The 15,867-nt window shown below is 46.8% G+C and overlaps 1 protein-coding gene and 1 long non-coding RNA gene across 3 annotated transcripts in view; one reads left to right on the forward strand and one right to left on the reverse strand.

The window, feature by feature from the left end:
- Positions 1–1,338: 1,338 nt before the first annotated feature.
- On the reverse strand, positions 1,339–3,414 carry LOC141056765 (uncharacterized). Its single transcript, XR_012221932.1, has 2 exons — positions 3,315–3,414; positions 1,339–1,997 (listed from the first exon to the last, which is right to left on the reverse strand). It is a non-coding gene; the product is annotated as an uncharacterized lncRNA (long non-coding RNA).
- The window catches only part of SPAG16 (sperm associated antigen 16), a 1,757,100-nt gene continuing 1,744,495 nt past the window's right edge, over positions 3,263–15,867 (forward strand). For both annotated transcript variants that reach the window (XM_073553217.1, XM_073553218.1), the window contains exon 1: positions 3,263–3,387. In XM_073553217.1, the coding sequence (XP_073409318.1) occupies positions 3,354–3,387 (34 nt within the window). In that variant the 5' untranslated portion in view covers positions 3,263–3,353. The remainder of the gene's footprint in view (positions 3,388–15,867) is intronic.

A 15,867-nucleotide genomic window follows, 5' to 3' on the forward strand; every position in this document is an offset into this window, starting at 1 on the left:
ACAAAATGTGAAGAGTCACATATTATACAGAACAGTACTGACAGGAAAAAAGACAAGGGAAGCAGAACTATCGATATGGGAGAGTGATAAACAGTGGTGGCCATAAATATTGGGGCAGTTCATAGATAAGGAGTGTGAGGTTTTAGGGTATGTGCACACGTTGCGGATTTCCTGCGGATCCGCAAGTGATTTACAGTACAATGTTATTCTATAGAGAAAAAAAAAACAGTGCACATGCTGCGGAAAAATCCGTGCGGAAACGCAGGTTTTTTTCCACAGCATGTCAATTCTTTGTGCAGGTGTAAAAACGCATGCCAAATCCGCCCTAAATCTGCATAAAAACGTGCGGATTTTGACCTGCGGATTCTGCCAAAAGATGCAGATTCCGCACGGAAAATTCTGCAAAGCAATCTGCAATGTGTGCACATACATATGGACAAAAAAATAAACATACAGCTGATCCGGCTGTACAGGCTCCATGGAAGTGCCGGTCTGGTCTACTGGTGAGGACTTCCCTGCAGATATTCCCCCAATAAACCGCAATGTGTGGACACAGCTCGATACAGATCTAACTGCAGTTACCGGATTTTTCGGAGAAAAATAAAATATTTTTTAATAAAATGGTGGTGCTTCTTATAATCCATGCATCTTATTGCTTACCCAGGGTGGTGGCTGCGGTGAAGCGGTGTCCCAGGGTCGCTGCTGGAGGAGGCAGGAGTGGGGTGATTTTCCAGGTCACAAGCAGGGATGAGGGGGTGCTCTGATGTGCAGTGCACTGGTGCGGAGGCCTCCGCCGGTTGCTGGTGTCTCCGGTGCTGCGTGGGTGTCCGGCACTGCCTGGGGCTCTGCCGACATTTTGTAACATGCCAGAGCCCCGATACTTCCACGTTTCCCTGTGCGTGTGCAGTGGACTCCGATAATGTCTGCCACCAGATCTCGTGAGATGAGATTTCAGCGATGAGATTTCATCTCGAGATCTTGGTCCCGAGATCACCGTCTGCGCATGCACCGCCCCCAGTGGCGGCCATATTCCCGGAGTCCACAGCACACGCACAGGGAACCATGGAAGTACTGGGGCTCTGGCAGGTCGCAAAATGTCGGCAGAGCCCCGGGCAGCGCCGTACACCCACGCAGCCAACTGCTGGGCACCCGGACACCCCCCCTCTTCCCAGCCTTCGGCCTATACCCACAGTATCGGTAAGGCATGTACGCTTTGTAAGACGCACCCCCATTTTCCCAACTTGGGGGGAAAAAAAGTGCATCTTACAAAGCGAAAAATACAGAACTTCACTAATGTCACACCGAGCTTTATCATTCCAGAAATGAAAATTCAACTCATATCTGTCAAACTATTTTATTACAAGTCAAATAGTTAGAACTAAAATATATAAATATATGCATACATACAAATGAATGATGAGTTTTAGAAATCAAAATTATGAATTAAGGCACATTAGAGACTAATGACAAAAAAAACATTTTGTACCAAAGTCCCCTGTGCTTTTTAGCTGCAAAAATTGTATTGCGGTACTTAGCACAAAATTCATTTCTCATTGAATACACTATAGGACACGAGCATGGATAATGAGAAGGGGACCTAGGTGGGCCCTGTGCCATAGATAACATGTCCTAGAATGACCCAAAAAAACATAAAACAAATCCCTGAAAAAAAGACAGAGAAGCATAACAGTACAGAGAGTATGTAAAGCAAATACAGGAAAGGTGAGAACTAAATATTGAACAAAGGAAATGAAAAGGTGGCAGACCCCCACAGGACCAACCCTAGCAAGCCGTGGGAAGAGGGGAGGGGAATTTCAGAGATCTTAGCCTCATCTATCGGACATCAGAGGTGCACTGGGTCACACCTATTTTGGCAGAACACGGATGGTGGAGGCACCAGCACTCCACTTGGAGAGATAACAAATGATGAATTGGCTTCCAAAGAGGTCACTACTGTGGAGGGCACGGTGAAAAAAGATGGAGGAAATCCACAACACCTAGAATAAAACAAAGACATTTTTTAAAGAAAATTCCTATCTAAGTTGTACAAAAAGACATGGTCGCACCTCCCAATATTCATACCTTGATCTAATGCCCATCAGCTAAAATGTACAAACTGAACATGAGGTTATTACTTTACATTCTGATCAGACTGTATGAAGCCCACTACTACATCACAGTGACCAAAACAGGGGGGCCCTAGCCTTAAAGGTGTGGCACCATGGGCAAACCTTGGTTACAGCGGCAGGGTGAGTGGCAGCGCACTTCCTTCCCTAGGCAGACCCCAAGCACGCAGTCCCATGCAACCTACACCCACTTCCCCAGGCAGACTCCCAGCATGCAGTCCCATGCAAGCAACATCACCCCCCTTCTCCCCAGGTAGACCCCCCTCCAGCATGCACATGCAGCCCCATGCAAGCAACATCACCCTCTTCTCCCCAGGCAGACCCCCCCCCCCCAGCATGCACACGCAGCCCCATGCAAGCAACATCACCCCCTTCTCCCCAGGCAGACCCCCCCTCCAGCATGCACATGCAGCCCCATGCAAGCAAAATCATCCCCGTCTCCACAAGTAGACCCTCTTCAGCATCCAGCCCCATGCAAAATCACCCCCTTCTCCCCAGGCAGACCCCCCTCCAGCATGCAGCCCCATGCAAGCAACATCACCCCCTTCTCCCCAGGCAGACCCCTCCAGCATGCACATACAGCCCCATGCAAGCATCACCACTCCTCCCCAGGCAGACCCCCTTCAGCATGCGCATGCAGCCCCATGCAAGCAACACCCCCCTCCAGCATGCAGCCCCATGCAAGCAACATCACTCCCATCTTCCCAGTCAGACCCCCCATTCCAGCATGCACATGCAGCCCCCTGCACCCAACATCAACCCCTTCTCCCCAGGCAGACCCCCCCTCCAGCATGCACATGCAGCCCCATGCACCCAACATCAACCCCTTCTCCTCAGGCAGACCCCCCCCCAGCATGCACATGCAGCCCCATGCAAACAACATCACCCCTTCTCCCAAAGCAGCCTCCCCTCCAGCATGCACATGCAGCCCCGTGCAAGCATCACCCCCTTCTCTCAAGGCAGACTCCCAGCTCGTGCATGAACATCCACTTTATTGATCTGTGACCCCAAAACACTCCAAATCCCGCACAAAATACTCCAAATCCCGCCATGAAATCCACAGCTTCCTCAATCCTCATGTCTGTTCCGCTCTATGGAGGAAGAGGCACCGCCCCTTTTGGTCACATGGGCATGACGTCGGCAGAGGTCCTTTAACTGACTTAGATTTAGCCTCTACCCTATGGTTACCTGGCAACGCACTGACTCCAACAACCGAGCAGCGCAGCTATGGAGGGAGACAGAGACAACTTCTACCTGGACCGTATCCTGCATTCTGTGAGGGGGACGGCGACCGGTGTGTGGGCGCGGAGGGCAGAGACAGGCGGGTGCGGCACAGGGGGACTGTGGGGAGAGGCGGCTGTCACTGCAGCGCCGGCGTATGGGACACGTTATGCGTCACAGCCGGCGTTATGCGGCTATCTGTAAGCCTGACCGGTGTGGCCGCTCTGTGTGACCTGCCCTGTGTGACGTGTTCTGCCCTGTGTGACGTGTTCTGTCCTATGTGACGTGTTCTGCCCTGTGTGACGTGTTCTGTCCTATGTGACATGTTCTGCCCTATGTGACCTATCCTATATGACAAGTTCTGCCCTGTGTGACGTGTTCTGCCCTGTGTGACGTGTTCTGCCCTGTGTGACCTATCATATGTGACGTGTTCTGCCCTGTGTGACGTGTTCTGCCCTGTGTGACGTGTTCTGTCCTGTGTGACGTGTTCTGTCCTATGTGACGTGTTCTGCCCTGTGTGACGTGTTCTGTCCTATGTGACATGTTCTGCCCTATGTGACCTATCCTATATGACAAGTTCTGCCCTGTGTGACGTGTTCTGCCCTGTGTGACGTGTTCTGCCCTGTGTGACGTGTTCTGCCCTGTGTGACCTATCCTATATGACAAGTTCTGCCCTGTGTGACGTGTTCTGCCCTGTGTGACCTATCATATGTGACGTGTTCTGTCCTATATGACGTGTTCTGCCCTGTGTGACGTGTTCTGCCCTGTGTGACCTATCCTATGTGACGTGTTCTGCCCTGTGTGACCTATCCTATATGACGTGTTCTGCCCTGTGTGTTCTGTCCTACATGACGTGTTCTTCCCTTTGTGACGTGTTCTGCCCTGTGTGATCTATATGATGTGTTCTGCCCTATGTGACGTGTTCTGCCCTGTGTGACCTGTTCTATATGACAAGTTCTGCCCTGCATGACGTGTTCTGCCCTGTGTGACGTGTTCTGCCCTGTGTGACCTATCCTATGTGACGTGTTCTGCCCTGTGTGACCTATCCTATGTGACGTGTTCTGCCCTGTGTGATCTATCCTATATGACGTGTTCTGCCCTGTGTGTTCTGTCCTACATGACGTGTTCTTCCCTTTGTGACGTGTTCTGCCCTGTGTGATCTATATGACGTGTTCTGCCCTATGTGACGTGTTCTGCCCTGTGTGACCTGTTCTATATGACAAGTTCTGCCCTGCATGACGTGTTCTGCCCTGTGTGACGTGTTCTGCCCTGTGTGACCTATCCTATGTGACGTGTTCTGCCCTGTGTGACCTATCCTATGTGACGTGTTCTGCCCTGTGTGACGTGTTCTGCCCTGTGTGACCTATCCTATGTGACGTGTTCTGCCCTGTGTGACCTATCCTATGTGACGTGTTCTGCCCTGTGTGACCTATCCTATGTGACGTGTTCTGCCCTGTGTGACCTATCCTATGTGACGTGTTCTGCCCTGTGTGACCTATCCTATGTGACGTGTTCTGCCCTGTGTGACCTATCCTATGTGACATGTTCTGCCCTGTGTGACCTGACCTACATGATGTGTTCTGCCCTGTGTGACCTATCCTATATCAGGGTTCCCCAACTCCAGTCCTCAAGGCCCACCAACACATCATGTTTTCAGGATTTCCTTAATATTGCTCAGGAAATCCTGAAAACATGTGACGTGTTCTGCCCTGTGTGACGTGTTCTGCCCTGTGTGACCTATCCTATGTGACGTGTTCTGCCCTGTGTGACCTATCATATGTGACGTGTTCTGCCCTGTGTGACCTATCATATGTGACGTGTTCTGCCCTGTGTGACCTATCATATGTGACGTGTTCTGCCCTGTGTGACCTATCCTATGTGACGTGTTCTGCCCTGTGTGACCTATCCTATGTGACATGTTCTGCCCTGTGTGACCTGACCTACATGATGTGTTCTGCCCTGTGTGACCTATCCTATATCAGGGTTCCCCAACTCCAGTCCTCAAGGCCCACCAACACATCATGTTTTCAGGATTTCCTTAATATTGCTCAGGTGATATTGCATCACCTGTGCAATACAAAGAAAATCCTGAAAACATGATCTGTTGGTGGGCCTTGAGGACTGGAGTTGGGGAACCCTATCCTATATGACGTCTTCTGCCCTGTGTGACGTGTTCTGCCCTGTGTGTGTTTATGGAAGGGATGGAGAATTATATAAAATAGGGGAAGCTGGTCATCACATTGACCAATCAGGTTGCACCTGTCATATTATAAACAGAGCCCCTAAACTGGGAGCTGGAAGCTGATTGGTGGTTGCTTTTGGCAGCAGCTCTACTTGTACTTGTTTCTGCTCCTGATGAAGTTTTGACCCTTCTCCAAGACATCTCAAAGAAGGAACAAAACATTTCTCTTCATCTACCACTTTATTTTGCGGCAGACTGCTGGTCTACCTAAAAAGAAAAACTAAAACAAAAAACCATGCCATCATGTTCAATGAATGACTTAAGTCACTATATGGTGATCCAGCCACTTTCATCAGAGCCTTCCCTGGGCATGGTACTCCTATAAGGCTCAAACGCCGTGCACACAGCCTGACTGGGGCTGAATGGCTCTCCACGTTGTTTTTTCATTATTTATAAACATTATTATAGATGTTACATAATTTGTTGATGTTGGAAAACAAATTGCAAAATATTTCCCATTCTGTACTGCACCTGCTGCACCAATCCCATCCACTGCCCGGGCTGCCTTGACATAGTGACATGACACTGATGTGATGGCAGCAACCAATCCTATGCCTCTATCTAACCTATATGATTTCCAAATTATTAAGGAATTCACCCAAAAGATGCATTATGTCTCCATGGAGAGCTGTCCCAATGCAGCCTCAGCAAGACCCCTCCAAATGCATATGGTTTCTAATATAGAACACTTGGGGCCTATAGTCATCTATTGCCAGCAAACAGAGAGCCTGTAAATGGCGAAGAGCCGAAATAAGAAAAGGTCTCATCCTGCATAACCGAATTTAGCGTCAATCGACCATAGCGCAGCAGAGACTACAAGAAATACCTAATTTTATAATGAGGCATATGCTTCTTAATCCATTTGTTCTTTTTTTAATTCAAGCACCACTTTAGCAGGTTTTTTTCAGCGCTGGAGTGGCGCTTTAAATGTAAGTCTCCTGCCACGGTCATATACTCACCCTCCAGTGTCTTCACCGTTTTTCAGTGCCGCTCCGGTCCCACAACTCCATTTTGTGAGTGCGGCTTCTGACTGTTCTGACTGCCTGGAACTCAGAATTTGCATCACAAGTTCCCAGTACAAGTCTATGAGAGCCTGAACGAGGCCAGAATGAGGATCTCATATACTTGTATTGAAAAGTGATCTCATGAAACATTGGAGCTCCAAGCAGATCACTTTTCGCCGAACACCAACTGGACGGACGGTGTAAAATGGTGAAAGCAACAGCGGGTGAGTATGAGACTGGGGGGTAGGGGAATTACATTTAAAGCACCACTCCAGTGGTGTAATTAAAAAACCATGCTAGAATAGTGCTTTAGCATAAAATGCCGGACTTAAAGGGGTTGTCCAAAAGTGCATTATTATATTTAAAAAAAAAACTTACCGGTACCTACCGGACAGACGCCGTTCATCCTATCTTTCTTTGTCACTTGACCGCCGGGTGTCACATCGACATCAATAATCTGCTGCAGATTGCCTGCATACCCCACTGTGCTGTTGTGTCAATACAATGAGTGTTTTATGGGCATTCGATTATCAGTCCGGGACTGGTGCCTATGTGAGTCTTGGTCCAACTCCACCCCCAGCACTGATTAGCAGCTCACTGTCAATAGACAATGTACACACAAGCTGTGGTGAGGGTGGGGGCCGCTTTCTGAACTCTGCTATATGCTACATCTAACAACTAAGGCTGGTTTCACATTCGCACTTTTTAAGCGCACGCACGGCCGGGGGTAGCTCCGCCCCCGAGCCGGCTCTCTGCCCGGCGTGCCCGCCCCTTCCTTGTAGCGCCGCCTCCTAGCGCACAGCGGCGCCTGCGATCGGCGCACCCTATCTTTAGCATAGGGTGCGCAGATCGTGTGCAGGCCGTGCGCTAGTTGCGCTTTGACCTGCGCTGCGCACTTTTGACGGTGCGCCGTGCGCGCCAAAATCAAACTTTTCGGATTTTGGCGCGCACGGCGCACCATCTTAATATTGCTCAGGAAATCCTGAAAACATGTGACGTGTTCTGCCCTGTGTGACGTGTTCTGCCCTGTGTGACCTATCCTATGTGACGTGTTCTGCCCTGTGTGACCTATCCTATGTGACGTGTTCTGCCCTGTGTGACCTATCATATGTGACATGTTCTGCCCTGTGTGACCTATCATATGTGACGTGTTCTGCCCTGTGTGACCTATCCTATGTGACATGTTCTGCCCTGTGTGACCTATCCTATGTGACGTGTTCTGCCCTGTGTGACCTATCCTATGTGACATGTTCTGCCCTGTGTGACCTGACCTACATGATGTGTTCTGCCCTGTGTGACCTATCCTATATCAGGGTTCCCCAACTCCAGTCCTCAAGGCCCACCAACACATCATGTTTTCAGGATTTCCTTAATATTGCTAGGGTGCGCAGATTGTGCGCAGGCCGTGCGCTAGTTGCGCTTTGACCTGCGCTGCGCACTTTTGATGGTGCGCCGTGCGCGCCAAAATCCGAAAAGTTTGATTTTGGCGCGCACGGCGCACCGTCAAAAGTGCGCAGCGCAGGTCAAAGCGCAACTAGCGCACGGCCTGCACACGATCTGCGCACCCTATGCTAAAGATAGGGTGCGCCGATCGCAGGCGCCGCTGTGCGCTAGGAGGCGGCGCTACAAGGAAGGGGCGGGCACGCCGGGCAGAGAGCCGGCTCGGGGGCGGAGCTACCCCCGGCCGTGCGTGCGCTTAAAAAGCGCGAATGTGAAACCAGCCTAAGTGACACGTCACTGGAATCAGGGTCTCTTTTTCTATATTATGCTGCTCTCAAATGAGAGCAAAAAGCTGCTGACAGATTCCTTTGAAAAGTCACAGCTCAGCCCTATTGATTGAAAGTCTCACACTGATATTTCTGCTGAGGATCCTCTATTACAATACAAGCTAGATTTACCATAGCCAAGTAATGTTTCAACTTAGGGCTCGCTCCCAATTGGGATTAAATTGGACAAAAGCAATCCGATTAAAAATCAGATGGCATTCGTATAAATTTAATTTTATGGTTCTGTTCTCAACTTCATTTTTGTTCCTGCCTTTCCTGGCTATTAAAATGGAGGACCCCTCCCAAAAAATGATGTAGGGTCCCCCTATAATTAATAGCCAGTAAAAGCTAAGCAGAAAGCAGATATTAACCCCTTCACCCCCAAGGGTGGTTTGCACGTTCATGACCGGGCCAATTTTTACAATTCTGACCACTGTACCTTTATGAGGTCATAACTCTGGAACGCTTCCATGGATCCCGGTGATTCTGACATTGTTTTCTCGTGACATATTGTACTTCATGTTAGTGGTAAAATTTCATTCAAATAACTTGCGTTTATATGTGAGAAAAATGGAAATTTGGCGAAAATTTTGAAAATTTCGCAATTTTCCAACTTTGAATTTTTATGCCCTTAAATCACAGAGATACGGCACACAAAAAACTTGATAACTAACATTTCCCACATGTTTACTTTACATCAGCACAATTTTGGAACCAAAATTTTTTTTTGTTAGATAGTTATAAGGGTTAAAAGTTGACCAGCGATTTCTCATTTTTACAACACCATTTTATTTTTAGGACCACATCAAATTTGAAGCCACTTTGAGGGGTCTATATGATAGAAAATACCCAAAAGTGACACCATTCTAAAAACTGCACCCCTTAAGGTGCTCAAAACCACATTCAAGAAGTTTATTAACCCTTTAGGTGCATCACAGAAATTGTTTTGAATATTTAAAAAAAAAATGAACATCTAACTTTTTTTCACAAAAAAAATACTTCAGGTTCAATTTTTTTTATTTTACCAAGGGTAACAGGAGAAATTGGACTGCAAAAGTTATTGTGCAATTTGTCCTGAGTACGCTGATACCTGTGATACCTGATATGTGGGGGGGAACGACTGTTTCGGCGCATGGCAGAGCTCAGAATGGAAGGAGCGCCATTTGACTTTTTCAATGCAAAATTGGCTGGAATTCAGATCGGACGCCATGTCACGTTTGGAGAGTCCCTGATGTACCTAAACAGTGGAAACCCCATACAAGTGACCCCATTTTGGAAACTAGACCCCCCAAGGAACTTATCTAGATATGTGGTGAGAACTTTGAACCCACAAGGGCTTTTCAGAAGTTTATAACATACAGCGGTACAATTAAAAAATATTTTTTCCACAAAAATGATCTTTTCACCCCAATTTTTATTTTCCCAAGGGTAACAGGACCCTAAAAGTTATTGTGCAATTTGTCCTGAGTACGCTTATACCCCACATGTGGGAGTAAACCACTATTTGGGCGCATGGCAGAGCTCGGAAGGGAAGCAGCGCCATTTGACGTTTTTGGCTGGAATTGAGATCGGACATCATGTCGCGATTGGAAAACCCCTGATGTACCAAAACAGTGGAAACCCCCCACAAATGACACCATTTTGGAAACTAGACCCCCTAAGGAATTTATCTAGATGTGTGGTGAGAACTTTGAACCCCCAAGGGCTTCACAGAAGTTTATAACATACAGCCGTACAATTAAAAAATCTTATTTTTTCCACAAAAATGATCTTTTCACCCTCAATTCTTATTTTTCCAAGGGTAACAGGACTCTAAAAGTTATTGTGCAATATGTTCTGAGTACGCTGATACCCCACATGTGTGGGTAAACCACTATTTGGGCGCATGGCAGAGCTCGGAAGGGAAGCAGCGCCATTTGACGTTTTTGGCTGGAATTGAGATCGGACACCATGTCGCGATTGGAAAACCTCTGATGTACCAAAACAGTGGAAACCCCCCACAAATGACACCATTTTGGAAACTAGACCCCCTAAGGAACTTATCTAGATGTGTGGTGAGAACTTTGAACCCCCAAGGGCTTCACAGAAGTTTATAACATAAAGCCGTACAATTAAAAAATCATATGTTTTCCACAAAAATGATCTTTTCACCCTCAATTCTTATTTTTCCAAGGGTAACAGGACCCTAAAAGTTATTGTGCAATTTGTCCTGAATACGCTGATACCCCACATGTGGGGGTAAACCACTATTTGGGCGCATGGCAGAGCTCGGAAGGGAAGCAGCGCCATTTGACGTTTTTGGCTGGAATTGAGATCGGACACCATGTCGCAATTGGAAAACCCCTGATGTACCTAAACAGTGGAAACCCCCCACAAATGACACCATTTTGGAAACTAGACCCCCTAAGGAACTTATCTAGATGTGTGGTGAGAACTTTGAACCCCCAAGGGCTTCACAGAAGTTTATAACATAAAGCCGTACAATTAAAAAATCATATGTTTTCCACAAAAATGATCTTTTCACCCTCAATTCTTATTTTTCCAAGGGTAACAGGACCCTAAAAGTTATTGTGCAATTTGTCCTGAGTACGCTGATACCCCACATGTGGGGGTAAACCACTATTTGGGCGCATGGCAGAGCTCGGAAGGGAAGCAGCGCCATTTGACGTTTTTGGCTGGAATTGAGATCGGACACCATGTCACGATTGGAAAACCCCTGATGTACCTAAACAGTGGAAACCCCCCCCACAAATGACACCATTTTGTAAACTAGACCCCCCAAGGAACTTATCTAGATGTGTGGTGAGCACTTTGAACCCCCCCCCCCCAGTGCTTCACAGAAGTTTATAACGCCCGGGCGTGAAAATAAAAAATTCGTATTTTTTCCACAAACATGATCTTTTAGTCACCATTTTTTTATTTTCCCAAGGGTACCAGGAGAAATTGGACCCCAAAAGTTGGTGTCCAATTTGTCTTGAGTATGCTGATACCCCTTATGTGGGAGAAAACTACTGTATGGGCACACGTCAGGGCTCGGAAGGGAAGTAGTGACGTTTTGGAATGCAGACTTTGATGGAATGGTCTGCGGGTGTCATGTTGTCTTTGGAGAGCCCCTAATGTACCTAAACAGTGGAAACCCCCCACAAATGACCCCATTTTGAAAACTAGACCCCCTAAGGAACTTATCTAGATGTGAGGTGAGCACTTTGAACCCCCAAGGGCTTCACAGAAGTTTATAATGCCAGGGCATGAAAATAAAAAATTCGTATTTTTTCCACAAGCATGATCAATTAGTCCCCAATTTTTTTATTTTCCCAAGGGTAACAGGAGAAATTAGACCCCAAAAGTTGTTGTCCAATTTGTCCTGAGTACGCTGACACCCCATATGTGGGAGAAAACTACTGTATGGACACACGTCATGGCTCGGAAGGAAAGTAGTGACGTTTTGGAATGCAGACTTTGATGGAATGGTCTGCGGCTGTCATGTTGCCTTTGGAGAGCCCCTAATGTATCTAAACAGTGGAAACCTCCGCAAATGACCCCATTTTGGAAACGAGACCCCCTAAGGAACTTATCTAGATGTGTGGTGAGCACTTTGAGCCCCCAAGGGCTTCACAGAAGTTTATAATGCCCGGGCATGAAAATAAAAAAATCTTATTTTTTCCACAAACATGATCAATTAGTCCCCAATTTTTTCATTTTCCCAAGGGTAACAGGAGAAATTGGACCCCAAAATTTGTTGTCGAATTTGTCATGAGTACGCTGACACCCCATATGTGGGAGAAAACTACTGTATGGACACACGTCGGGGCTCGGAAGGGAAGCAGTGACTTTTTGGAATGCAGACTTTGATGGAATGGTCTGCGGGTGTCATGTGCGTTTGGAGAGCCCCTGATGTACCTAAACTATTGAAACTCCCCACAAGTGACCCCATTTTGGACACTAGACCCCCCACAGAACTTATCTAGATGTGTGGTGAGCACTTTGAACCCCCAAGTGCTTCACAGAAGTTTTTAACGCTCGGACGTGAAAATAAAAAAATCATTTTTTCCCACAAAAATGATATTTTTGCCCCTAATTTTTTATTTTCCTAAGGGTAACAGGAGATATTGGACCCCAAAAATTGTTTTGCAGTTTGTCCTGAGTAGGCTGATACCCTATATGTGGGGGGTAAAACACTGTTTGGGCGCATGGCAGAGCTTGGAAGGGAAGGAGCACCATTTGACTTTTTCAACTCAGAATTGGCTGGAATTGAGATCAGACACAATGTTGCATTTGGAGAGCCCCTGATGTGCCCAAACAGTGGAAACCCCCAATTCTAACTCCAACCCGAACCCCAACACACCCCTAACCCTAATCTCAGCCCTATCCCTAACCCTAGCCCTAACCCTAACCCTAGCCCTAATGGAAAAATGGAAATAAATACATTTTTTTAATTTTATTATTTTTCCCTTACTAAGGGGGTGATAATGGGGGTTTGATTTACTATTTATGGCGGTATTTATTTTTGGCGGCTGTCGCATGCTAAAAGACGCTTTTTATTGTAAAAATAGTTTTTGCATCGCCACATATTGAGAGCTATAATTTTTGACCCACCGAGTCATGTGAGGTCTTATTTTTTGCGGGACGAGTTGACGTTTTTATTGGTACCATTTTCAGGCACGTGACATTTTTTGATCGCTTTTTATTCCGATTTTTGGGACGCAGAATGAACAAAAACCAGCGTTTCATGAATTTCTTTTGGGGAGGTGCGTTTACACCGTTCCGCGTGCGGTAAAATTGATAAAGCGGTTTTATTCATCGGGTCAGTACGGTTCCAGCGATACCTCATTTAGGTCGTTTTTTTATGTTTTGTCGGTTTTATGCAATGAAAACTATTTTATATAAAAAATAATTATTTTTGCATCGCTTTATTCTGAGAGCTATAACTTTTTTATTTTTTCGCTGATGATGCTGTGTGGCGGCTCGTTTTTTGCGGGACAAGATGACGTTTTCAGCGGTACCATGGATATTTATATGCATCTTTTTGTTTGCGCGTTATTACACTTTTTGTTTGGCGGTATGATAATAAATCATTATGTTTTGCTTCGTTTTTTATTTTTATTTTTTAAGGGGTTCGCTAAAGGGGTTAACTAATGGGACAGTTTTATAGGGCGGGTCGTTACGGACGCGGCGATACCTAATATGTGTACTTTTATTGTTTTTTGTTTTATTTCCAAAAAATGGATTTATTTAGGGGAATATTTTTTTTTTTTCTAATTTATTTGGCATTTTTTTAAAAATTATTTTAACACTTTTTTTTTTTTTTACTTTATTAAATAGTCCCAGGTGGGACATCACTGTCCTGTGACAGATCGCTGATCTGTCACTGTGACAGATCAGCGATCTGTCACAGGTAGTGCAGAAGGCTTCCTCATGCCTGCGCTTTGCAGGCACTGAGGAAGCCAGCTTCCTGCAGGCCCCTGAAGGCCCCCGTCGCCATCTTGGATTCGGGGGCCTGCAGGAAAGGAGCCCCCCGCAGCAGCGCTGCACATTGCGCTGCCGTGGGGGGCTCAGGGAGGCACGGAGGGAGCCCCCTCCCTGCCGATGCTTCCCTTTAACCCCCGGTACACCGCGATCATGTTTGATCGCGGTGTGCAAGGGGTTAACGTGTCGGGGGCGGTCCGTGACCGCCCCTGACACATTGTGCCAGGTGTCAGCTGGTGTCAGCTGTCGCCCAAGTGGGCGCCGCTGATCGCGGTAGACGTACTATCCCGTCCATGGGTATAGGGGCCCAGGTCCCATGGACGGGATAGTACGTCGGATGTCAGGAAGGGGTTAATATAGTAGCCTAGGAAGGGGTCATGGATATTGTCCCCCTCCCAGACTTAAAAACATAAGCTCTCAGCCACTCCCAAAAAAGGTGCATCCATAACATGCACCGATTCTGGCACTTAGCCTCGCTGTTCCCATTTGCCCTGGTTCCGTGGCAAGTGGGGTGATAGAACTGGGGTTGATGTCAGTAATGGAGAGGTGTATATAAGACGTCCCCATTGCTAACCACATAGTGATATCATATAAAAAAGTACACACTTCGAATAAAGTCCTTTAATTGAAATAGTGACACTGACTCCTTTAATGAATCTAAATTAAATCATACTCGCTGTTATGGTTGTGGACAGGGTTCCTTCCCTGTCCTCTCAGGGTTAATTTTGTATGGCCTCCTTTTGGTTTGGGGAGGGCTATATTTGCCTGCCTTCGTCTGGGGATCCGTGTCAGTGATACATCTGTTCTGGCTCTGTGTTTGACTCCCTGGTGTGCTTGCATACCGTGTAGTTTGTTTGCCTTCTCGTGTATGATCCGGTCCGTTTTCTCGTTCTGTAGATTGCTTTCTGATTCTGTGCTTACTGTCTGTTTCTGGCTCTGACCTTCGGCTTGCTACTCTTACTAATCTCCTGTCTGCCCTGTTTGTACTGCACCACTATCTTCGGCTACCTGACCTTCTGCTACGTCCTGACCACTCTCGGCGTCTCACTCTTTGGCACTTCATCGACCTCCTGGCTTGACTTAGGCACGTTCACACTACTCTCCGGTTTCTCCAGTCACCGCCGCTCTTCGGCGTCTGGCTCCGCCTCTGGCCACTCCCCCAGTGGTCACATGTTTCAGGTCCTGCGCTCTGGCAGGTAACCTCACCGCAGCACTCCCCTTTAACCCCCTGTCCTTCTGTATCTCATGCACAGACTCCTGTAAGTCTGCAAGCAGCAGTGTTCTTGAGGCTATGTGCACACGTATGCAGAAAATTTCTGCATAAAAACAGGATTCCTTCCCAGAAAACATGCCTTTTTTTCCACGGTTTTTGCGCAAAAAACGCGTGCTTTTTATGTGTTTTTTCTGCGCGTCCCCAGACACATAGAAAATGGCAAGAAATGCGGAATTTTCCAAGAAATTAATGAGCATGCTGCGTTTTTTACCGTGAAGCGTTTTTTTCGTGAGAAAAAATGCATCAATATGCACAAAAAGTGCAAAATGCATTAAAATGAATGGGAAGCTTCTTTTAAGCGTTTTTAAGCGGATTTTTTGGTAAAAACGCAGAAAAAAACGCAACATGTGAACACAGCCTGATACTCGTGTCATCACCCACACCAAAGAAGCCAGTGTCTACTGTAATGCAATTAAAATAATAAACAATCATATTCCTCACCTGTCTGCCGAGAAAATACTAAGGCCTCTTTCACGCTTCCGTTTTTGACAATCAGTCAAGATCTGCCGATTTGGAAAAAAAATGGATCTGCCATTTTTCTTTGCGGATCCGTTTTGTTACCCATTGACTTTCATTATTGGCAGATCTTGACGGATTGCCGTCCGTTGCATCCATTTTTGTGCGGATCCGCCAAAATGTTGCTGTCCGTCAACATCCTCAAAGACTTCCAAACGGAACTTGCAACGTTTTTTTGGCCAGCGGATCCTCCACACACTGATTTAACCCGAAATTCTGTCTGGGTGCCGGACAAAAAAATTCTCTCTCTCTC

This window comes from Dendrobates tinctorius, unplaced genomic scaffold (genome assembly GCF_039654945.1).
Source record: "Dendrobates tinctorius isolate UK_male_01 unplaced genomic scaffold, ASM3965494v1 ptg000199l, whole genome shotgun sequence".
Lineage (NCBI taxonomy): Eukaryota > Metazoa > Chordata > Amphibia > Anura > Dendrobatidae > Dendrobates > Dendrobates tinctorius.